The sequence below is a fragment of the Strigops habroptila genome, chromosome 5, assembly GCF_004027225.2.
Source record: "Strigops habroptila isolate Jane chromosome 5, bStrHab1.2.pri, whole genome shotgun sequence".
In the NCBI taxonomy this organism is placed as follows: Eukaryota; Metazoa; Chordata; class Aves; order Psittaciformes; family Psittacidae; genus Strigops; species Strigops habroptila.
The window spans coordinates 61176517-61200433 of record NC_044281.2 but is presented as its reverse complement, the minus strand read 5'-3'; the positions used below and the strand labels follow the sequence as shown (position 1 = coordinate 61200433).

The 23917-nt window shown below is 58.4% G+C and overlaps 1 protein-coding gene across 3 annotated transcripts in view; it reads left to right on the top strand.

Moving 5' to 3' along the window:
• PSD (pleckstrin and Sec7 domain containing) overlaps positions 1-23917 on the top strand; it is a 46298-nt gene that overhangs the window by 20515 nt on the left and 1866 nt on the right. For 2 of the 3 annotated variants that reach the window (XM_030488640.1, XM_030488641.1), the window contains 11 exons: positions 6909-7109; positions 7598-7678; positions 8217-8329; positions 9168-9226; positions 9782-9871; positions 19272-19315; positions 20618-20796; positions 21601-21671; positions 22242-22399; positions 22745-22889; positions 23517-23660. In XM_030488640.1, coding sequence (XP_030344500.1) covers positions 6909-7109; positions 7598-7678; positions 8217-8329; positions 9168-9226; positions 9782-9871; positions 19272-19315; positions 20618-20796; positions 21601-21671; positions 22242-22399; positions 22745-22889; positions 23517-23660 — 1285 coding nt within the window. The remainder of the gene's footprint in view (positions 1-6908; positions 7110-7597; positions 7679-8216; positions 8330-9167; positions 9227-9781; positions 9872-19271; positions 19316-20617; positions 20797-21600; positions 21672-22241; positions 22400-22744; positions 22890-23516; positions 23661-23917) is intronic. The other variant, XM_030488643.1, reaches the window with a different exon arrangement.

Genomic DNA, 23917 nt, shown 5'->3' with positions numbered 1-23917 from the left:
CGAGCCTGCCTGCACCTGGGCTTGGGATGTCTGCCCCATGCTGGGGAAAATCTCTGGTGGAGTAGGCTGGGGGAGCTCAGCCACACCACTTCCAACCTGTCTCTGTGTGAGACCATGTCCAGGCTAAGACACTGCTCTCCTGCACTCCTACACCTTTCAGCAAGGTCATGGGCCATGGCACTTTTGATAGGGCAGCTTGGCAGGCCTCATCTTTTCCTTTTTCCAGGGCACACTCATCCGGAGTGTGGTCAGGTCCACTCTGGATGTCAGGTCTTGTCCAGTGGTCCAGCTGCAGAGCTGGCAACTCTTGGAGGGCTTCTTGTTTACATTGCCTCCCTGCAAAGTCTCAGCCCAGTGGCCTTCTGTGCAATGCCAGAGCCTCCTGAATCCCTCATCTGCTTTCTAGGCTTTGGTCTTTTCCACACCAAACTTTTTTGGGTTAGGTCTTTTCCAGACCAAACTGATGTCAATTCTGGTTGCAACCTGCACCATCCTGATAGACTCAGCTTGGGGTGGCCAGGTGGTGGAGGCTGTGCAGGACTTTGGCTAAGAGGTGACTGGTGATGAACACCAGCAGGCCTAGGCTTGCGTATGCTGCCCTGTGGCTGTCCTCCTTGTGTCCACCAAACCTTTGGCATGAATTGTAGTGGTTGGGTCTGGCTGGGTTGGCCTTGCAGCCTGTAACTTTCCATCTCTCTCGGTGGTGATGGCCCCTGCTTTGCAGGGGGAATGTGGTGTCCCCCACAGTGGGAGTCCTTGGTTCATGCAGCTACAGCTTACATCAAGGTTCTGGTGTCCCTCGGCACACGATAGTCTGAGACCACGCTTTTATCTTGACCTTGTACATGGGGAGTGTGTCTAAGTGCAGACCCAGTGAGGCCTCCCTGGGCTCTGGGATGCCTGTGCCTCCTCCGGTGGCCTTGGTTGAAAGGGCAGGAGCAGTGGCTGAACAGCAAGGGTCCCACTGTGGGACTCCCTCCCTGCTCCTCCACAGTGGGACACCCCATGGTGGCACCCCCAGCGTGGGGCAGAGGCTCTGTGAGTACGTTATCACCTGTCTGGGGGAGGTGAAGGTGTGCGGGTGCCCGCTCTCTCTGGGCAGAGGACTGCACTTAAAGCAGTCTGTCCTTGGGGCGGTGACGGTGACCCATAGGGTGTGTGTGGGGGCAGAACCCTGCAGGGCTGGGAGTCCCCCCGGGGCTGACAGATGCGGTGCTGGTGAGATGGTGGCATGGGAGCCGGGGCAGCCCTGGGGACTGCAGGGGTGTCACTGCTGCCGTGGCGGACAGACTTTTGCAACTGCAGGTCCAAATCGCCAGCTTTAGCCATGCTGCTGGTGCAAGGGGGTGCCCGGAGTGCGCCCTCCCTTGCCGCAGTCCCACACACCCTGCGGGCCGTCGGCCCCAGCGGGATGCAAATGGGCAAACAGCATCTCCGTGGGGGTGCGAGCTCCCCGGTCCAGTCGCCCATTGCCCCTGCCCATCCCGCTCCTCCGGAGCCAGCCGTGCCGGTCCCTGAGGGTGCCGGCGGAGGGAGGGAACGTGACTTGTCCCCTCGCAAGAGGCGAGCGGGGCAGGCTCTGCCGGCACCGGAATCGGGGGCATCACCTGAGGTGGGACGGGAGGAAGGGCAGAAGGAGAAGCGGCAGCAAAAGGCGGAGCGGGGGGCGGCTGCAAACCGCCTGGTGAATAGGGCCAGGTATCACGGTGAGGGGCGGCGCGCCCGCAGCCTCGCTAGAGGGAGAGCTCCGCGCTGACGCTGCGGCGTGGGGAGCCCAGGGAGCCCCGGGCGGAGGATGCGCCGGGAGACAGACCCTCTACCCCGGCAGACCGCGGCTGCCGGTGGCTCCCGGAGCGCAGGGGCCCCGCCAATAAGCTCCGCTGTGTTTCTTTATAAGGTCCCTTTTGTTACTGCAGCAGTCGGTGAGCCGGTGCCCCTCCCCTTCCCGAGGCCAGCGCAGGTCTGTCAGCTGGCCTGAGCTCCCAGTTGGCACTGGGGAAACTGGTGAGATGATACCCTTGAGGGCTGTGCCCAGTTTGGGGTCCCGTGGGGTGGATTCGGGGTGTGATGTGGGAGGTTGGGGGTGAGGGTGAGCAGAGGAAGGAGGGCAATAGGAAAGGATGGAGGTAGGAGCAGGGAGGGATGGGGTGAGAGCGCAGGAAAGGGGACAAGGCTGGGGCAGAGGATGAAGAGGGTTCCCCGCAAGCACTGGCATGGCAAGAAATGGGGCACAAGCCTGGGGGGAATTTTCCCTCCAGCATTTATTTCCATGTCAAGCTATGAAGGGCAGCAGGAGCTAGGAAACAGGACACATCAACCCTCCACAGCATGGAGGATGGGGGCAGCAGACCGGGTTCCAGGGCTGCGTCCACAGGCACATCCCATCCCTGTGGGATGCAGCCTCTTGTCTCAGGCATTAATTCCAGCCCCTGGGTCAGACCTAGGGCCCCTTGGCTAGGTTTTGCCCAAGGGTTTGAGAGACTCAGGTTTCCCTGCGCTGACCCAATGGCATTTGTGTCTCTGAAGGAGAAGACAGCCCTCCACCCAGCAGGTGAGTAACCAGATTTTAAGGGTCTCATCTGACTCCAGAAACTGTTTGCTGGGAATGCAGATTCACCCCCTCCTCTGCAAGAGTGGTTGTGACCCCCACAAGGGGCTGCTAGGATGGGGTGATGGAGGGCAGGCAGGCGTCTCCAGAAAGGGCTGATGCTGCAGGGGAGGCTCTGGAAGTCTGCAGAGACACAGGACTGAGGAGGGGCACAGCTGCCCAGTTAGGTCCTTCCTGGACCTGGCAGCAGTAATGCTGGCGGGTGCTGCTGTGGCTGGGTGACTTGAGGACCAGGTTGGACTCCAGAGCTGCCAGAAAGCAGGACCAGCCCTGCCTGTGCTTGGAGGCCAGCCTGGCTGACCTTCAAGTGTCCTCCCAGCCCTAACTTCAATTCTGCGAGGAATGAACCAGCCCAGATCTTGTCTGTCATAAATCACAGTCGCTCCGCTGAGACCGAGGGAGGGAGCTGCGTTTATTTAGCTCAGCCAAAGATCTGGTCTGGTACATTCTTAGCAGCAATATTAGGCAGGCTGCGCTTGCTTGGCAGAAGCATTGGGCATCTAGCCATGCGTGTGGGGCACTGGGAATCGAGGGCAGAGTGCTGTTCTGCCCCATGCATGTGTCCCTCACAGACTCAGACCAGGCTCCCTGCCCTGTCCCTTCATGGTACAGGATGCAAAGCAGCCTCCTGTGGGGAGCAAGCAGCACTTGCATTGTGGTTGGAGGTTTTGAGGTTCCTGCAGCAGGTCCCTCACCTGGAAATGTGTCGGGCAGGACCTGGACAACCCCAGAGCTCAGCTGAGCACCCCCAGCTGAAACCAATGGTCACTCGGCCCAGCCTGTCCCTTTCCCCGCTGGGGAGCTGGGTGTTAGTACAGGAAGGATCCCACCATGCAGATACAGTGTGGGAAGGATCCTACCATGCAGATATATCCCTGCTGGCAACCAGGAGCTGGAGGTGAGCCCTCTGGGGCAGGCTTTGCTGAGCTAGTGCCTTATTGCTGCCCCACATCCAGGAGAGAAGGTTCGTTCTTGATTGCTGGCAGCCATGGAGAGAACATGGTGCCGAGTGAGCCTGGTTTGTGTTGGCAGGGGGGAGAGGAAGACAGGGCTCCTGCAGTGACATGCTGCATTGCAGCCAGGGAGGGAAGGTGCTGCGGTCTCTCCTGCTGGGCTCCGGGCACTCAGCCAGTGGAGGAATATTGGGGTGAGACAAGGATCTGGCTCCAGGGCAGGAGCATTTGGCCAAGAAGGAACATTTGGGCCCTGGAGAAGGACTGTCTGTGGTGCGGTGGCCACGAGCAGGACCGTGGTCTTGCAGCAGCTCCCCAGGGCTGGGAGCACATGTTCCTTGTGCTGAGCTGGGGTGGGAAGTGGTCAGTGAAGAGCCTCTGCCTCTGCCCCCAGGGCAAGCCCTGATCTGGAGCATGTGCCTTCCTTGATGGAAGAGACCCCAGAAGCACCTCACTGCTGCCAACACAGGGGCTGGGGACTTGGGCTCCCAAGCAAACACCTCTGAGGTTGCAGGGGACCAGTGCTCCCAAGCGACATGGAGGGTGGCAGTGGCTGTCCTAGGCAGGCAGCACAGAGAGGAATGAGCTGGTGCTGGGTCTGCTCGGGGATGACTCATCTCAGGCATGCTGAGGATACTCATACAATACCAAATTTGATCTTCATCTCTTAAGTGTGGGCCACTTCTCGAGTTGAAAATGTATCTAATGTAAAAAATATTGTCTTAGTGTTTCTTCAAGCCAAACTGAAATGTCACTTTAGAAAGTACACTAAAAAAAAACCCACCCCGAGACATTAGCTCATTGGCAAGAAAATTAACATCACCTCAGTTGCCTCAGACAGGGACACATCTCTTTGCTCTGTTCTCCATTTGCTTGAGGATTGGGCTCTTGGTTTTCTCTCTTTAAGCTCCCTGTTCTCCAAGCCATCTGGGGCTTTGAGTGGTGACAGATGGGTGCCACGAGTGGGGGACTCCCAGCCTACCGAAGCACGAGAGTGGCTTGAGTGTTGGAAGAAAACCCGTTTCATGGCATGGCTGGGCAGTGCCTCATCCTGAGAGCAAGGTTATGCTTTGCTGATGTAAAACCCCAAATCAGTATGGGGACTTGGTGCGGGAGGGGACGGCAGATCCTGCTAGTAGAGCTGCTTTGAGACCCAGGCTGTGGTCCCTGTATGCCCATTGCAAGAAGCAAGGCAAGAATTGCAGCCAAAGGTTGGGAGCCTGCAGGGAAATACAGATGTTTAAGGACAAGAGAGGTTTTGTAAATGGCCTATCCCTGGATGCTCAGCAGTAGGTAGGAAAGCTGAGGACCACAGATTGGGAAGAGAGGTCACGGGCAGAGACTCAGAGCTCTATTTGCCTCAGGAGGCTTCAGGGGCCAGCCAAGAGAAGAAAGACAACCTCTCAGGTAGGACAGGCAAGGTCTAGTTGGGAGATTTTAGCGATGGTGGTTGAGAAGAATGAAAAGGTGTTCAGAGGGTTACTGAGCAGCTGCTTGCTCTGGAGCTGCAGTCGGAGGATGGGGAGCAGTGGAGCTGTGGGTTTGAGTTTTGTAGCTCAGCCTGCAGCTGGAAAAGCAGCCTTGGAGCTGCTGTGATGGCAGATAGAATTTAGTGAAAAATAGTCATCACAATGCATGGCTGGCAGGTGCCAGTTGCTGGGATGGATTCATCTCTGCTGCTGGGAAGCAAAGAGCCCGTGAGCCCTGTCTTTGGCTGAGACCACAGTGGCTGCAGCCGCTCAAGGAGCCAGATGGGGCTGAGGTGCGTGCCCAGCAGTAGCCCCTGGGGTGGCTTTGGCCCAGCCAGCCAGTGCAGGCACAGCTGGGCACAGCTGGAGGGCAGCAGGCACCAGGGCCCATACCAGCAGCACCTTTGGATGCCACCAAAGCATCCACCCTGTGGCCACCCTGTTTTGGGAGGAGGAGAGGTTTTAGGCAGGTGGGAGGGATGCCTGCAGGATGGGGTGTGCAGGGGATGCGGATGGTGATGCTGGAAGTGCCTGCCCAGCACAGTTCCCCGGAGCAGGTGGACTCAGAGCCGATGAGCTCCTATTGACCTTGTGGCCACTCTCGTAGCTGCTCCCACCAGGGTGGCATGGGGTGATGAACAGGCTCCTGCGAAGGGCTGGGGCCAACTGGGCACGGATCTGCCCTGGGAACCCAGCCAGGTCTTACCACTATCACTGCCCAGCACTGCCAAGCTCAGCAGTGGTCCAAGCCAAGTACATCTCCCCAGGGATCTGCAGGGTGTCAGAGCTGCTTTCACCAGGGAAGCGTCCATCCCTTGGGTTTGAGCACAGAGCAGCTTCCCTGCTGGGGGTGCCATGAGGGTGGGAGGAAGGTGCCCAAGAGCCCCCTGAGGCACGGGGCAGCCTGTCAGTGCTGTGTGGGGCTCCCCTGGGAAGAGCAGTGCTGAGCAGCGAGGAGGCTCAGCCTGTGCAAGAAGTGGAGCCTCAAGGCGATTGGCCTGGGTAATTGGCTCAGGAGAGCAGGCCTCTTAAAAGTCAATTAGAAACTTTTAAAAATAAATCGGACTGGAACATTGCGAGGGCTGCCAGAAAATTTGGGCGAGGTCAGAGTTACTTAACGTTCGTTGTTGATTAGATTCAACCAGCTTTTTGGTTGGGATAACTTCTGCGCCGCTGAGTCAGACTGCTTTGGGGGCTAAGCCAAGAGCGTCTCCTAACGTGGCCATTTAAGGCATGGTGGGCTGAGAGCTGATGGGCAGCCTGAAGAAGACAGTACACCCCTCTGTGAGCTGGAAGGCTGGCGGGGGGGGTTCCTTTGGCTTCACCTTCTCTGCTTTGGTTTTCCCTTCTGTGAAGTGCTTTGAAGTCAGAGGGTGGGAAAAGGCGAGTGAAGGAATTATAGTAGTCTTTATCTCGGGTAGAAACTGTGCTCAAGAGCAGCACAAGGAGTTTGTCCAGGTTAAAAAATGAGTGCAGATCTGTAGGACAGCACGTGATGTGCACAAGTTTCTGCTCCGAGTCTCCACTACAGCTGAGCTTGGCAGAGCCTGAGCCCACACATGCAGCTTCACAGGCTCAGGGTGGGGGACTTTGGAGCGGTTGTGCTGTCACTCCACATACAGTTTGGATGTGGGTTTGGAGGCCTTGGTCCTGTCATCAGTCACTTGAGCTGTCCTGTCACCCCACCTCTCCTGCAGCCACTTCACCAAACCTTCCCTTAGCTTCCAGACCTGACCTGGGGATGTCTTAAACCAGTGTGTTCATCTTGGGCCCCAGCACTGAGTAGCTGCTGGGGGTGAGGAACCTGCATTTCCTGAGAAGCTGAACGAGGAGAGGATCTGTAGACAGGCTAACATGGAGTGTCCCTTCCCATTGCAGCGACCACCCCCTGAACCAGCTGGTTTTGGACTCGGACTCAGAGATAGACAGCATGGAGCAGCTGGCCCTGGGCAGCACGGACACTCTCTCCAACGGGCACAAGGCTGACCTGGAAGCTGCCAAACGCCTGGCCAAGAGGCTCTACAACCTGGATGGCTTTAAAAAAGCAGATGTGGCCCGCCACTTGGGGAAGAAGTACGTGTGGGTATTCACAGGGAATGTTCCATTCTGCAAAGGGCTCACCTGCACCCACAGCTGCTGCACTTGTGGGGCACTGGGCTGGCAGGGAATAGCTGGCAGGATCCCAAAGCCCACTCTCTGTGACTGGTACATCTGCATCAGATGTTCCTTCTAAAGATCTTAAAACCTAAGAGACATCCAGGTTTCGATACCCTCCTACCATGACTGCATCTTGGAATCATCAGTAAGGTGCTGGGGCAGGGGGATGGTTAGCTGACCTCTTGTGGGACCTTCCAGCTCTAGCTACTCCAGTTTCTCTTACATGCCCAGTATTCCAATTGGATCTGTGGGTGATTCATCTGAACTTCATGGGAGTGTGGGGTGTCTGTGTCCTCAGCACGCTTTCCACAGCCCTGGGGAGCTCTCTCCTAGAATCCACCCACTGTGTACCTTTGGTTGTCCCCACATTCTGGTTGATCTCACTCTCACCTCCCTCTTTTCTATTTCAGCAATGAGTTCAGCAGGATGGTGGCAGGGGAATATCTGAAGTTCTTCGTGTTCACGGGGATGAGTCTTGACCAGGCCCTCAGGTCAGAGCTGAGTGCATGTACACGTGTGCATGTGTGGTGGTCACCCGAGTGGGTCCCAGCAGACCATGCCCTCTGCAGCTGTGCACCCATGCAGAGATCTGCAGGAGCAGGCAGACCCCATAGCTCCCACCTGGAGATCCTCTTACCTCTTAAATAGGGGAGGGTGATTCCCAAAGTGGTCTCTCAGCCACACAACCAAGAAGGAGTATCCCTGATCTTAATTCAATAGTCAGTGCAGTTGGGTGACAGGCAGGTTCACCTAGGACTGGCTTTCCAGGCCTTGAGCCTGGACCTTCCTGATGTAACCCCCACCCCCTTTCCCAGTGTAGTTCTGGGGGCTGGCTGTAGGTCTCTGCAGGGTATGGTGCTGTGGGCTTGGAGGGAAGTCCTGCGGTGCACTGGGAGGGATGTACAAAGGTAGGGCTTCATCCAGTGGGGGTCTGCGAAACAGAAAGCACAGCTCCACTCCTGCACAGGGTGGGTTGGAAAGGCTGCTGGTGGGTTTCATGTGTGACCAACACTGCTGCTGCTTCTTCAGGTCTTTTCTAAAGGAGCTGGCCTTGATGGGAGAGACGCAAGAGCGAGAGCGAGTGCTGGCTCATTTTTCCCAGCGCTATTACGAGTGTAATCCCAACGCCATCTCTTCAGAGGGTAAGAAGCTGTGCATGTCTGTGTGCATGTGTGTGTGTTTCAAGTGAGCCCATGCATTCATCAACTTGGTGAATGTGTTCAAACTGAAACCAGAGAGCAGGCTGAGAGCCTGTACTGACTGACACCTTATGAGACATCTCCGCTTGGGAGGTATCATTTCCCTCAAGAGATGGATGCTTTAGATTATTAAAAATGAAGAAAGAAACAAACAAACTCCAAACCTGCTCCAGTTGGATCATGCATAATTAGGATTCAACCCATCCTTAATTCTGACCTTGAGCAGATTAGCACAAGAGGCGAGAGAAGGCCCTCCTCACCAAATAGACCCCAGCTCTCAGACCCTCAGCTCAGGCAGTAGCCAGGTGAGAATACTCAGGTGCCTGGCACTTGGGGCGGCACAGACACCCACTTTGTACCAATTCACGTCTTTGCGCTTCTCCTCTGTGTTCACATGCTGGGTCTGCTCTGGGCTTGCTCTGGGGCAGGTAAGGTTTGAGCTTCCTGGCTGGCAGAGGGCTGTGCTGGTCCCACCTTGCCATGCTAGGAGCTCTGAAGGAGCAGCTGCAGCATCACTGCCTGGCTGAAGGGGCTGCAGACTTGGAAGGGAGTTTGTATGCTCAGGTTTGGGACCAGCTTTAATTCAGTGGTCTCCTACCTACTTGCCCATGTGCTGCCACCACTGCGCTGACTGCTGTGTGTCCAGGGTGGGAGGAGGGGGCTCGGGGCTCTCCTGGGGGCTCAGAGCCCCCATTCCCTGCCTGAGGTGCTGAGGGGCTGGAGCACCAGCTACAGGTGCTGAGCTGGGGGCTCTAATTCCTGTCCTGTGCTTGTGCTGCAGATGGAGCCCACACCCTCACCTGTGCCCTGATGCTACTAAACACAGATCTGCATGGACATGTAAGTTCCCACTGCCAGCAGCCCCATCTGTCCCTGCACTATCCCTTCACCCACCACCCTGAACCATAGGTGCTGGGGGAAGAGTGAGGACTTGTAAGGACAGAGCCATTTGAGCAGGAGACGTGGTACCCTGGGCCTGCGAGGACTGGTCACCCCTAACGTGTCTGACGAGGAGAGTGAGGCTGAATGAGAGGAGGGGCTGGCGAAGGAGAGATGGGGCTTTGGAGGAGATGCACTGAGCTGGAAGATGTGGAGGTTGGTTGAGGACAGAAGCGTAAAGTGGACAGGGAGAGAAAGTGGGAGCGAGACTCCAAAGCTGGCTGCCATCGGGAGTGGGTAGCACCCAAATTAGAAAAAGGCTATTTAAAACTTCCCGAGCCAAGGCAAAGCTGGCAGCTTCCCCACACCTGCAGCCAGCCTCCCTGAGACCTCGCTGGTCCCTCACCCCGCTGCAGAGATAGGGGGTCTGTTCCTGGGCTGTGGGACCTGCTCCAGCCAGCACTGGCCCCTGGCCCAAAGGTAACCCCCATGTTTCTCTCCCCGTGGCTCCCCCAGAACATTGGAAAGAGGATGTCCTGCTCCGACTTCATTGGCAACTTGGAGGGACTCAATGGAGGCACTGACTTCCCCAAGGAGCTGCTCAAGGTAAATTCAGTCTCTCTCTCTGGCCAGACAAGCAGCAGGAGCAAAAGTGAGAGCTTTTGGCAGGATCACATGGATGGTTACCTGGGGTGCAATGAATGTGTTCATCCTCATGCAGGAATGGTGGTGGTCCCTTGGCCTGCAGTTTTCTTCCTGTCTTGCTGAGGGGAACATGGGCTGTCCCATTGCCCCGGGAGGGTGCTGGAGCTCCAGTTGGAGTCCTGATTCCCTTGCTGACCTTGCTGTGCCTGCATCACAGGCAGTGAATGAAGGAGGCACATGTTGGGGCAGCTTCCTACGGTTGGTTTACCCAGCTGCAACGAGAGGCTTTGTGGTGTCGACCCCATGGTACTCAGCCCTTCTTGGCTCTCTGGAGCCCAAAGCTGTGGCCAGGCCCTGGGGCTGGAACCATTTCTGATGACAGAGGGAATGTGTCTGATGACAAGGGCAAGGCATGGTGATGGGGAGGGTGGGCTCATGGTTAAAGCCCTGAAGCCGGGAACTCTCCGCACTGGTGTGACTGGGGGGCTCCTCCCTTCTCCCTGCCTGGCCCAGTTCCTTGTGGCGCTTGGCCAGGGAGTGCAGGCAGCATTCAGCAAGCACCTCCAGCCTTGGACTGCTGTGCTTCTCTGCATAGCCTGTTCTCGGGAGGGTTTTCTGAGCTGCTGTCTCGCCACCTCGGGCACTGGGAACAGGCATAGCTCCCATGGGATCTGCTGGGCAGAAACCATTGCTGTCGGTGAAGCGCCACAGTTGGCAAATACTCATGATGTGGAAGATGGGTTCCCGCAGGGTGCCGGAACCATGGCAGGGGGAGAGAGTTGATGAAAAAAAGCAACAGAGGGTGACAAGCTGAGCTCCCTTTTCAGCCTCTGTGGGTCTATTCCTGGCTGCATTGCTTGCCCCATCATTAAGGGGTTACCAGCAGCTCTCAATAGGGCTGTCCTCCCTCTCAGCCCATGCTTTGCCAGTAAAAGGAGTTACTCAGGAAAAAAACGTCCTCTAATTTTAAACCCAACTCCAGAAACAGCTTTAAGCACCCAAAATGGAATAGGAACATCCAAAATGAGGACCCTGAACCCCTGCCCTCCAGTGCTGCTGTGCTCTGAACCATCCGAGCTCTGCAGGCTCCTCAGCACACCCCCTTTGCAGCTTCCAGCATGCCATGGTTGAGTCCCTGCACTTCAGGCACTGCCCCATCCCTGTTAAACTTCACCCCCAAAAGTACCAGCAGTTTAAGTACTCAAGATCAAATTATCCCACCAGACCCCAGCAAGTGGGAAATAGGCTGGCGAGGAAGTGCCATGAAGCTACAGGCTTTCCCTTGGGGGTAGAGGCGAAGACCTTTGCTGTGTGTAAGGGAGTGGGGGAGGCTGCAGTGCTGCAGCACAGCCCCACACAGCTGTGCCCGCAGCCCAGCAGCAGGGAGGTTGCTCTGCTAAAAATGGCCTGTTCCCTCTGCAGCTGCAGCGCTTCCCACTGCTGCTTTTCAGCCGCCTCTGTACGGGAGCTGTGCTGGGGAGGGGGGCGAAAGGCAACGTGAGGAACCATGCGTGGAGCAGGCTGAGCTCCTCACCTGAAGCACTGCTGTGCTTTGGGGAGCCCCTGCCCGTGCAAGGAGGAGTGGGGTCCTGGGGTGGGTGAGATGGGGAAAGTGCTTTTGGCCTGTGCTGGGGAAGGGGCTGGCAAGGAACCATGCCTGATGGGGCTGTGCCTCTCCTGGGCAGCCTTTGCCCCTTGGCCAGGCTCAGCCAGAGAAGACACTCTCTCCCTTCTGCCTGCTGTTTTCAGCTGCTTGGAGCTTTGGTCCTTGCCCAGGCTCAGGGGGCAGAGAAATGGGGAAGGCTGTCCTGCTGCCCTCCCTGCGTCAGCCTGCGCTAGCCCCGTTACCTGGGTAGGATGCTGCCTCCTCAGCAGACCTGGCTGGCAGGCCGTGCCTGGGGACTGAGGCTCCTGTGCAAGCGTGCTGCACAGCTGGCTGGCTAATTTTAGTGCTCCAGGAGCACATGCATTTCCTAAGGGCAGCAGGGGAGGGGAAGGGCTGGCAGGCTCCACAGGAGCTTCCCAAAGCTTGGGGCAGGACCTAGGTGACACAAAACCACTATCCCCTGTGACTCTGGGGACAGCAACAGGAATAGACCCACAGGGAGCCTGGGCACTACCTTCATATCTGGCTGCTGGGAGACCCAAGACAAACACAGCACAATGCCTGAGAGCAGGCAGCAGCTTGAGTCAGAAGATAACTTTATCTGCTACTAGATAATAAGTGTAAACAATCCCAGTTTTATGCAGGAGAAACGAAAACACTTGAAAGCTTGTGCTTTCACAGCTGAGCTCCACGTCCCCCTCACTGGCTGTGCTTTGCTGTGTCCTACACAGCACTCCAGTGAGCTAAGGCAGTGATGCCTTACCAGCACTGCTCCTGGAAACCCTTTCCTCTGGCTCTGACATCTCCCCTGGAGACTTGTACCCTGCAGGCAGGGCTGCCCAGCTCTCCAATTCAGGTGTCTTCCCACCAGGGCAGGGAGCTATGCTGGAGATATAAGAACCCATGCCCAAGGGTGCCTATATCTGCAGGCTTGGACCCAAATTCCTGTGGCCAAATGAAGGCAGCTGCCCATGCAGCAAGGAAGGAGGCAAAGCAGGACGTCCTGGAGCTGGTGGTATTTTGATTAGCCCTTGAGATACTGCTCTTCTCTCGTCAGTGTGATTTTAGCCCAGGCCCCCTGGGATTTCACTCACTGTTGTTGGTTGTCCGTTATATTTGAGGTGTGGATTTGACCTTTACATGATTGATCAATTTATGGAGCCTTAGCTCTTCCCCACCTTCTTTACTGGTTTAGCTTAACCTTGTGCTTTGCTGACTGCCAGAAATGCAGTATGGCCAAATCAGACCCCATTTTTCCCCAGTGCTGATGAGTGAGCGAAGGAGTGAGCCAAATCTGTGCTGCCTTCCAGGCTAGGAGCCCAGAGCATTTCACAGATGTTAATGAATTAAGGCTGACAATGCAGTCGGGTCCCCGGGGGAGGAAGGTAGGATGGGCCCCCACCTTCCAGCTCAGAGGCACAACAGCGGGGCTCAAACGCTCGGCGTGCTGGGTAAGTGATTATAATGTGGGAAGCAAGCCCCAGCTCCCACCTCTGAGCTATAATCACAGGAACGCTTGCTCAGTCTAATCCCCTGGGCTGTGTTTTTTTTGTTTTGCCTCTTTCCCCTGGGAATGATATGCTCTCTGCCACTGTCTCCTGTGGCTCCTCTTGTCTTCAGGGGTAGCCCATGTGCCAGGCGCCCATGCCCCCTCCCTCACAAGTTTTGCCCAGTGATCACTATGCCAAGCAGTTAGGACAGAGTGGAAAATTTCCCCTTCTCCACTGGCCGTGCCTCCTACTCGGTCAAGCCTAACTAAATTACGCATTGATCCTCATGAATTCTGCAAGGATGCCCAGCCTTTTGCTTCTTCACGGGAAGAGCTGCCTGGAGCATCTATCTCCTGCCCTTAACCAGCAGGGTGTCTCCAGCCACTAATTTTCTAGCCTGACCAGAAGGGACAGGCAGGAGGGTGAAGTGTGGGATGGGCACTAAAGAGTGAAGGTCTGATCACACCTCCACTGGGCCCATCTCCTACCAGCTCAGCCCTTGGAGGTCCCTGGTGTGGGCTGGGCTGCGGTAGCAGCTCAGCCTGCCCAGCTGGCACAGAGTGGAGGTGCTGCCTAGCCGCTGGAGCACAGGAGATGTCACCACGGCTGTCCCCCAGCCCCATGAGCCCGGGAGGGTCCATCCCGCTGCTCCCACTCTCCGTGCCGGGGCGGAAGCGGGGCAGGGACGGCCGGCTGGTGCACTGGGGGCAGCTCCGGCACCTCGGGTGGCATCAGCGCCGGGGTTGGTGTCGCCCCGGGCGGGATGCTCGCCGCTGCCTCCGCCGCTCGGCTCGGCTCTGCCGGGCGCCGCGGGTCGCCATTGGTTGCGGCGGGCGGGGCGGGGCGGGCTCCGCCTCTGTCGGGCAGCAGCCGCCGAGCCCTGCCCGGCCCGGCCCGGCTTCAACAGGCGGCGGCGGTGGCGGCGCGGGCCGCGGCAGGCAGGGCAGGGCCGGGCAGGGCCGCCGGGCACCCCGCGCACCCCGCCGCCCCCACCTTTCCCCGCGGCCGCCGGCAGGATGATCGGCGTCAACAGCATCAACAGCAGCGCGGGGCGCATGCGGTCCCGCTCCATGTGCTCGGTGCGCTACGGGCGCAACTACCGCGGCGTGGAGACCTTCTGCTACGGCTGGCCTCAGCGCTCCCGCACCCTCAAGCCGGTGCTGTACACCGACCTGGTGGTCAGCCGCCTCCAGAGCCGCCGCAAGAAGAAGCCGGTAAGCGGCGGGCCGGGGGAGCGGGGGGCGCCGCGGGGGGATGCACAGCGCCCTGCGCCCCGGCAGGGACACGGGAGGATGGATGGGCAGACGGATAGACACGCCCGGACAGCCGCCGGCCCGCCCGCTGCGAGAGCCTCAGCCCTGGCGTGGATGTAGCGAGCGGCGAGCCTCATCTCCCTCCCCTGCCCGCTCTCTGCGGACCCGGGTCCCCATCAGCCCCTCCTCCGCCCGGGGGTCCAGCACTGCCATCCTCCCCCCATCCCACCCCGAGCACGGGGGTAGCGGGAGCGCGGCGAGACCTGGGTGACATTGCGCTGCTCGCCGTGGTTTGACAGCAACACTAGCTGAAAAACATCGCTGCGAAAAGAATCCAGGACAGAGCCGTACCGCTGGGACCAGCCCTCCGGCTTAGCATAAGTGACAAGCTCTGCGGGCTCCGTGCCAAGGGCTGCCCTGAGCCGGGGCAGACCCGCACCCGCTGGGGCGGCGGGGAGAGCCGCAGGCAGCGCGGAGGGGCAGCGCGGCAGCCCCAGCTCCCAGCCGAACGGAGCTGGAGAGGAAGGAGTGGCTGCCTGGACAAAAAAGGGCTTTTTATTGCCAAGAGCTTGCTCGCTGTGAGCCGGCATCCGTTTTGGAGGTGTTACGCTAGTGTGCAGCGGTCCTAGGTTGGGGAGAAGCAAACAGGCTGTCTCTGGGCACGTCCTACATCGGTCGGGTGTCTGTCTCCGGTGTAACAGAGAGAGAAGAGTCATCACCGGCTCCCCTGTTGCAGGCATGCTGGGGCAAAGCAGGCAGGGGGACCCCAGAGCTGCCTGGGCAGCCCCCGTGGTCCAAACCAGCCCAATGGGGCCATCAGGGCCGTGCCAAGCAGCGATGCTGTCATAGCGCAGTACGGTCTGGGGGCAGCATTAAGTTGTGACGCACTCGGATGGAAACATGCAGTTGGGAGATGCTTGGTTGCTGCTTCCCGCGCCGTGGGGCTGCGCTGGGAGAGATGGAGGGGTCTGCTGTCCTTGGGGCGGTAGCTGGCTGAGCAAGGAATGTTTTAAAAGAGGTTTGTGCAGCTTATGATGTTGCTGAGGCAGGGATGGGTAGCCGTCCCCCGCTTTCTGTTATTGCCGGCAGCAGGGTGGAAGGCAACACACAGGACGTGGTCCCTGTGACAGCCCATCCTACAGCGAAAAAAGTCTGTCCCCTAAGTGCAGTCTGTGTGCGCTCAGGAGACCCTCTGCGGTGGAGGGGGGACACAGGGTGTGTGCAGCAGGGTTGGTGTGTGCCAGGTGATGAGTTGTTCTTGAGCATGGGTTGTGCGTGCTGGGCAGTGGAGGTGCAGATGGGGCTGCCAGGGTGAATTAGGGCCCTGACACAGGTATGTTTTCTCTGACATACAGCCCTGATCTGACCATGCCATTTGTATCTGTGCAGTTGTGGGGGTCTGGGTGCCTGGGGGACCTGACAGAGCTTTGTGGCTGGGTGCAGAGAAAGATATTTTGCTAAGGAAAAGTTGGGGAAAGCCAACAATTGAGCTCTCATCTTGAAATGCTGCCAGTCACAGAGAGAGGGAGAATGACTGCAGGGAGGACGCTTGGTGGCTGTGAAGTCTGTCTTGCAGAGTGTCCCAGAGCCGTGGCTGGTCACAAGGCCAACAGGAGAAAGGGGAGCCTTGACCTGCACAGGGCATCTTGCAGTGCTGAGAGCTGAGCACTGTGTTGCTTACTGCAGGAACCAGCAGAATGGAAAGGGGCCTGTCCTTAAGAGTTATGATCCACAAAAGAGGCACCCTAGAAAGGGTTAAAACCCTCTGTCAGATGCTTAAATTCCTGCCTTAACCCTCCTCTGCTACTTGAGTGCTGGGCTACAGCCCCCCATGCAGTCTGTGCCAAGGCTGCTTTCAGGCCAGCTTGCTGCCCGGCTCCCCAAACCCGGCTCTGGTCTGCTCTGAGCTGAGGGGCTGCAGGGGAATGTCTTCCCCTGCCCCACTTGTGCAGGACTGTCATAAGCAGGACTGGTGTTAAGGCCGGAGCATCAGAGCCATCTTGCCCAGTGCAGCCTCCCACTCCTCCTGGAGACGTTTACTGGAGCAGGATATTTGCTAGAGGACTCGGGGACGTCCTCTCAGCCTGCTTTTAGGAGGAAGGGCACCAAAGAGAGATGTTGTTGATTCAGTGAGAAATCCCGCTGGGACAGTATATTCCTAGGTCTCTTCAGCGTTGCGCATGTCTAGGGCAGAGCTGGCTGGCCTGGCATGCTGCAGCAGTGAGCTCATAACCCAGCCATGACAAAAAAACCCCAGCCACGCTTGGGGTTGGCCACGGTGGCGTGGGGCCAGCACCCTGCTTCCTCTTGGGTGCTTTCAAGTTGAGAGATGCCAAGAGGTGCAGTCCTTTCGGCTCAGGGGGAGTGAATCCATGGAGCAGACACAGCCTGGAGAGAGGGACCTGCTGAGCGGTGAAACTGCTGTCCCTACTCTCTGGTGCCGTGGTTGTGTTGGACTTCAGGAGCCTGCACTGCCTGTGGTTCCCCAGCAGAAACAGTAAGTGCACCAAAGAACCCAGAGTTTAGTGGACTGATGGGTAGTGGTACTGCCATGGAATCAGAAAAGCAGCATAGACTTTGTGGCTGAGTCCACCAGCTTTGTTCCTGAGACTGGTGTCGGCTGGGGGTGGCATTTAGCCAAGCAGAGTCTTGGCAGAATATAAGTGTAGACGTAAAGCTCTGCATTGCCCTCTGAATCCCCTCAGCCCCCTATTTGCCTCTCACTGTCCCTCTGTACTGGAGCTGAGCAGCCCCTGCTCCCCATCTCTGAGGTGGGGGTACTTAGCAGCTCCTGCCCACAATGGGCTTGTGGGATGCTGTCAGGGCTTGTAGCAGGGCAGCTTGAGCCTTTTGAAGCCACAAAGCAGTTCAGCCTTTGAAGTGTTTGCTGGCAGTCCCAGAGTCCAGGTTTTTGTAGCACAGTGCTCTGCCAGGCTGTTCTCCGGCACTGTGCCATCTAGAATTGTTCCCCGAGCATCTTCTGACATCAGCTCATTCACTTGGTATTTAGCAGCATCCTCCCGCAAGCCCTACAGTGAGGCTGGAGGCCACGGCCACCTCCAACGCAGCACCTCATCCTGCCCTCCAAAATCCCTGCTCAGCTGGCTCATATCTCCCTTCCTCAGGGAAGGGAGCTGACCCCTCTCTGTATCACTGCTGGGCCAAGCCACATGTGCTGTTCTGCCTGCTCTTTCCAAGGAGCTTTTCTGCCATTCCCAGTCCCCACTTTTGCGTGCTGGTTTTCCAGCCTTCTTTTTGTGTCTGTTGGTTGTCAGCATCTTTCGGCTGCATTCTTGGCAGTGAGTAAGATCCCTTCTGTTTCCCGTGGTGACTCCTTATCATCTGTGTTGCTCTGAGATGCCTGCTTCTCCCCCTGCTCTGCTCCCAGGTTGCCTTCTGCAGGACTCTGGATTGGTTTTTTTTCCCTCAGGCTCTTCGCTAGGTCTTTTTACAATCCATGCCCCTGTCTGCCCCACTGGCTTGTACTCCCTCCTCACACCTCAGCATCCTGCCCCTCCGGCACCACGGCTGCACAAATGGGGCTGGGGTCTAATCTTTTCTAAGGTGCTGAGGCCGTACCCCTTCTGTAAGCCTCCTGTTTTCCCAGCAGGCAGCTGAACCCTGCTTTCTGCCTGCTAGATCGGGACAATCCCTTTCCTCCTCTGAGAAACAAGCTGGTACTATGCCAGCGTTTTCCTGACAGGGAAGTGCGGGAGGAGCTGGTCCCTGCTGGGTCCTGACTGCTGTGCCTCTCGGGGAGTGACGGATGTCCCTTCCGCAGACACTGCTGGGGCCTGTCTGCTGGCCGGTTTCCCCGCGCCCCTGCACGCCTCCAGTTGTACTTTCTCAGCCACCAGTAAGATCTCTCGGCAGTCTCCAGTCCAGTGATGGATGTTGACAGCTGCCTGAACAGCCTGTGTGAGACTCGATTATTTTCCTCCGAGGATGATGCCTTCCAGATCTCGCTCCAAAGCCCTCTGCGAGCACTGTGTTGAAACCCTTTCCAGAGCCTCCCTGGCTGCAGAGCCTTGCTGAGCGCTTCTGGCTTGCACCCAGCTCAGACCGGACCAATGCTTGGGAGTGGGGCCCTGCAGCATCTCATGCGGACAGGCTTAGCTTGTTCCTGCGCTGAGATGCAGGCAGCAGTTCTTGCCTTCGTGGTGTTTGGGTCCCCAGGGTGGGCAGGGTGCTTGGGGTTACTGGGGAGGGGGTAGGGACCGGCCACAGCCACCCCAAGCAGCAGCCACCCAGCAGTAGGCAAACACCCATCCTGGTGTGATCAGCCACAAGGTCCTCTGAGGGCCTCATGAAAGACAGCATGCTGGTATCTCTGGAAGTCCAGGGCCAGTGCCGTGCTTAAGTCTCTCCTGAAGCCTAAGTGTGCTCCAATGGGAGCATTGCATTGCTGGGTGCTGCCATGAGCCATCTCTGCCAGACCAGGACAGGCAGCTGACAGCAGGGAGGTTGCTGGCTGTGGTGTGTTGTGGTATGGAGCTGCTGGAGGCCCTGGAGCAGGCTGAAGTCCTGCCAAGCAGGGTGCGGGCAGGCACCATCATAGTCCATCCTGAAGTCTTGCTCTCCTGGGGCCCAGGCCTCCTGAAGTCTGTCCCTTCGGCCAGCCTGGGACACCTTGAAGTGAGGAGAAGTGGCTATCCCAAGGACTGGAAATGTTTTGTTACGCCTTACCATCACAGTGCTAATGCTGTGCCACCATCATGGGCAGGTAGAGAGGGAGGGGAGGAGACTGGAGACAGTCAGGGCTGTCCCCAGCACTGTGCCTGGGCTGTGTGTGGGGTTGCAGGTCCTGTGTTGCCCAGGAGAACGTGTCTGTAGCCCTGAAACAAGGTCAGCTGGCTGGCCCAGCCAGGACGAGTGGGCCAGAACAAATTGACCTGGGGTTGCCTTAACCTCCAGTGCCCCTGAGTTGGCCTGGCATGCTCCCTCTATCTCCTGGAACAACCCCTGAGGGCTGGCACCACTCTCTTGATGACCCCCTGTTTTTCCTTTTGCAGACATTGTACGGCTCCATCAAGAATGAGAAGCTGCAGTGGGCCATGTGAGTATCCCTCTGGGAGATGCTGCTGCCTGGCACTGGGCAGATGGCAGGGCCATCCTGCTGGTGCAGGGGTTTCCTTACCCCTGCTGTGCTCCTTCCAGAGCATCACCCTGCCCCAAAAGCCCTCATCAGCTGCGATGCTGCCCAGTGGGTGGTTCTGTGAGGATGTGGGAAGGAGAGGGAGATTGAGACGTGCTGGGGATGCAGGGAGTGTACCCTGCCTGCCCTTGGCACCTCCATGGGGACCACTTCCCCAGCATGCTGGGGGAGGCAGCCTGAGCCCAGCTTCCCACAGTTTTGGTGTTGCTTCTTGGCTCGGTGGCCGTGTCCAGGTTGGCAGCGGGCAGGCTCTGGGGGCCGTGGCTGTGCCGGGGCCCCGCGGGGTGCCCGCACCCTCGCCCACAGCTGCCATCTCCAGCAGCAGGAGCAGCAGCGCCCGCGCTGCGGGGATTAATCAGCCCAGCGGTGCCGCCAGCGCTCAGCCAATGCGCTCGGGCTGCTGCCATGGCGACGCCGGCAGATGCTGAGGGGTTTAATTAGCAGCAGCGGGTCTGAGGGAGGGGGGAGGCAGCAGCTCTGGGCTCCCACATCTTCCTGCCGGGTGGGGGGAGCAGCACTGATGCAGCCTGCCCGCAGCGCCAGGGGCCATGACCTGGAAGGAAGAGTTCAAGGCCTGCTGCCTCCTGATGCCTGGGCTGCCTGCATCCTGCCCACACATGCCCCTGCCCCAGGCTGGTGCTGCCTGAGACCTCCCACCACAGGCTCTCTGCACCCCTTTACTGGTGGCTCTGAGCCCCATAGTCCAGCTGCTGCCCAGAAGGCGTGGGGACCACAGCCTGCGTCTCTCCTGGGGGGTGGGTGTCCTTTCTAGACCCTCACTCATGCCAGCTGGGGACCTGCATGCCCATACACCATGGACCAGGGGGCTATCGTAGTGCCAGGCCCCGGGGTGCTGCTCCTCTATGGCCTCTGGCTCACCATCAGCCCCAGTCCTGCCCAAGAAAGCTCCTTGCTCCCTGGGGCAGGCAGGACCACCGTGAACCTGCAGCAGATACCCCCATGCTGCGTGTTTTGAGGGGCCAGGCAGCACCACAGCTGACTAGAGGCACAGGACACAGAGGCATGGCCGGGTTTGGAATGCTTGCCAATGGTGATGGGAGACTGCTCAGCCTGGTCTGCTGCTCCTGGCCTTCCTTTCAGAAACTGGACCTACAGGTGGCACTGGCAAATGGGAAGCTTGGTATTTGCTGTCCCCACAGCAAGGTAACAAACCCTTTCCCCACCCAAATCTGTGCCTGGCAGAGATGAGGAGGAGCTGAGAAAGTCCCTCTCGGAGCTGGCAGACCCCAACCCAAAGTCCATCAAGCGCATCAGCAGCTGCAGTAACCCCTTTCTGGACTTCTCCCAAGACTCCAGCATCGCCACCTACAAGCATGGTCTGTTAGTGCGCAAGATCCATGCTGATCCTGACTGCAAGAAAAGTAGGTACCTGGGGATTCCATGGGAGGAACTCGGGGTGAGAGGGCACCAGTGGGCTCCAGAAACACAACAGGGAGCAGGGGAGGAGTCACTACATGATGTCTGACTGTAGCATTATGCCAGCCTGCAGCATCATCTCCCTGTGCCTTGGCTGACTGGCTGTGCTGGGCATAATTCAGCCCCCAGGTTGTGGATTCTCAAAGCCTTTCTATACCAGTCTTCAGGGCTGGGCAGAGGCTGAGATGGCAGCACAGCCCCTGCCTGCAGTGCTGGAAAGGAGTTGGGCAGGGAGGTGTGTTAGGCCTTCCGGGAGATGTACCCTTCCCACAGCATGGCAGGGACAAAGGAAGGTGCCCTGTGGTGTGACAAACAAGCTGCACAGCAGGTTGGGCGCTGCCAGGCACGTTCACAGTTTCCACCGTAAAATCCCTTAAGCCCTGTCCATCTAATGCCGCCTTGATCTGATTAGATGCAGCCACCCTCCAAAGCCAGCATTACCTGGCAGGCAGCAGCACCTCATCCCTGAGCAGGGAGGCAGCGGTGAGGCTGAGCATGATCCGGGGGGTGGGCAGCGAGGCAGGAGCACAGCGGTGCAGCCCGGGGGTGCAGCCCCCTGCCAGCAGCACCATCTGCCAGGCACGCAGCCGGCACAGGCTCAGGTGTGCAGGGACAGTCTTGGCGTGCTGCCTGTCCCCGGGGTGGGTGATGTGCGTCGTGGGCCGGCTGGAGGAGGATGGGGACGGGGGGAGCCTGCCCCCCACTTGGTGCTGGGGCTGATGTCGGGGCTGCTCTCTTCTCCCTGACAGCGCCCCGAGGGAAGCGCGGCTGGAAGTCCTTCCACGCCATCCTGAAGGGGATGATTCTTTACCTGCAGAAGGTAGGTAGCAGCAGGGCTGCCCACATGCATGCCAGGGAGAGGGATCGTCCCCAGCCCAGGGGGGAGGTCACGGCAGTTCCCACAGCAGCAAGAGAGGGGCTACAGTAGCCTGGCATTGCAGAGCCTGGGCTAAGCAGACTGCGCTATGCCTGGTTGAGCTTTTGTGTGGCATCCCTGTTGGGGGCGCTCAGGCTCAGCCTGGGCAGTGAAAGCAGCTGCCAGCTGAGAGCCCTGAGTGCAGGGGCTTGTCGGGATGGAGGAGGCACCGGGGTCTTTGCCCTGGGCAACGGATTGTGCTGCAGATCCAGTTTCCTGCAGGCACAAATGCCTGCTCAGCTGTGGGGCAGTGGGGAACAGCCGCCATGCTGTGGCCAAACCCATGCACCCGGGTTGCATAGCCTCTCCTCGTGTGTAGCATGAGCTGCAGGCAGAGCTCAGAGCAGTCTACTGGAGGGTGATGTCCAAGCCCCACCACTGGCAGCACTTGCCTGCCGTTCCTGCAGCGTCACAGAGCTGACTCATGGTGGGGTGCATCCCTAAGCTGGCTCTGAAACACCCCATGATTCGCAGGAGGAGTATAAGCCAGGGAAGGCTCTGGCGGAAGAGGAGCTGAAGAATGCTATTAGCATCCATCATTCACTTGCCACACGGGCATCTGACTACAGCAAGCGACCCAATGTCTTCTACCTCAGGACAGCTGACTGGAGGGTCTTCCTCTTCCAAGCACAGTGAGTCCCTCAGGATCACCAGCTGGGCCCCACGCTGGGGCGCAGTGGCTTATATGACTGAAGGGGAGGTTGGGATCAAGAGTGGGGCCACATTGCTCTGTCCGGTCCCGGCCCTTTCTAGAGGGAAAGGGAGCCACTGTCAGCACTGCGCTTTGCTCAGCTCCTCTTCTTCTCACCCCGATGGGCTCATGATGGCCCAAGTCAGTGCAGGCAGAGGCCCAGGTGCCGTAGCTGGCCGAGGGCCAGGCCTGGGGGAGATGGATCTTGTCTGTAGGGCAGCTCCCTCTGCCTGTGACACAGATAGTGCTACTTAGAACCCCTCTGTGCTTTGGCCTTTCTCCCCAGGAACCCCGAACAGATGCACTCGTGGATCACACGCATCAATGTGGTGGCAGCCATGTTCTCCGCGCCCCCCTTCCCCGCAGCCATTGGCTCCCAGAAGAAGTTCAGCCGCCCGCTGCTGCCCAGCTCCTGCACCAGACTGTCCCAGGTGTGCCATGGGGTGGGGACAGCCAGGAGCATGGGGCAGACCCCCTAGGTCTGCTGGTGGCACTATCCCCTGCAGAGGCACCTGTGTGGTGCCATGTGCCCAGCTGCCTTGCAGTGCGGTGCAGGGCCGAGAGACCGTGGCCATGGAGACACAGAGCAAGGGGGTGATGAGGCTGGGGGGAGGCGGCAAGATCTTGTTCCTGGCAGCAGGGATGAGAGGCAGGCAGTGGAGTCAGGCCATGGAGGAGAACGTGGTCCCACACCATGGCTTGCAGGGTCCTGCCAGGACTGGGACCTTGAAAGGCCGGGGGGATTAGCTGGTGCTCGCGCGTGCCAGGGCAGTTATTCATAGAGCAGAAAGGATTAAAAACACCAGCCTAGTTTTAGAGGGGATTAAATTCTGCTTTAAGACTGCAGCCAGCCCCCCACGAGGCAGGAGCAGATTGCCCCCAAGGGCCTGTGCTTTTGCCTGCCGTTAACAAAAGAAAACAACACAACCCAACCCAGGAGCAGAGGCTGAGATCCTGGGTGCACCTAGGAGGGGAACAACCTGTTCTGGTCCTGGCTGTTCACACTGCCAGAATGGGGGAAGAGCAGAGGTCACTGACATGGCGTCACCCTTCTCCAGGAAGAGCAGGTGAAGAGCCATGAGACCAAGTTCAAGACGATGTCAGCAGAGCTGCTGGAGCATCGTTCCTCACTACCTGAGAAGAAGGTGAAGGGCAAGGAGTATGAGGAGCTGAAGCAGAAGGAAGAGTACCTGGAGTTTGAGGTGAGCTGGGAGATACACACACACATCCCACCACCCTCAGCCCCTCTGTCCGTGTCTGCCTGGCCATCCTGAGTGATGGGACCCTCTCCCCCATCCCCACCTGCTGAATTGCACTATGCCACTGCTGTGGTCCAGGACCATGAGCATCCCCCCTGCCCTGGGATGCTGGCTGTCGTGGAGGGACCACAAGCATCCCCTCCCTACCCTGGGATGCTGGCTGAAGGGCAATGCCCAGCTTGCCAACCCCTCTTTCTGCT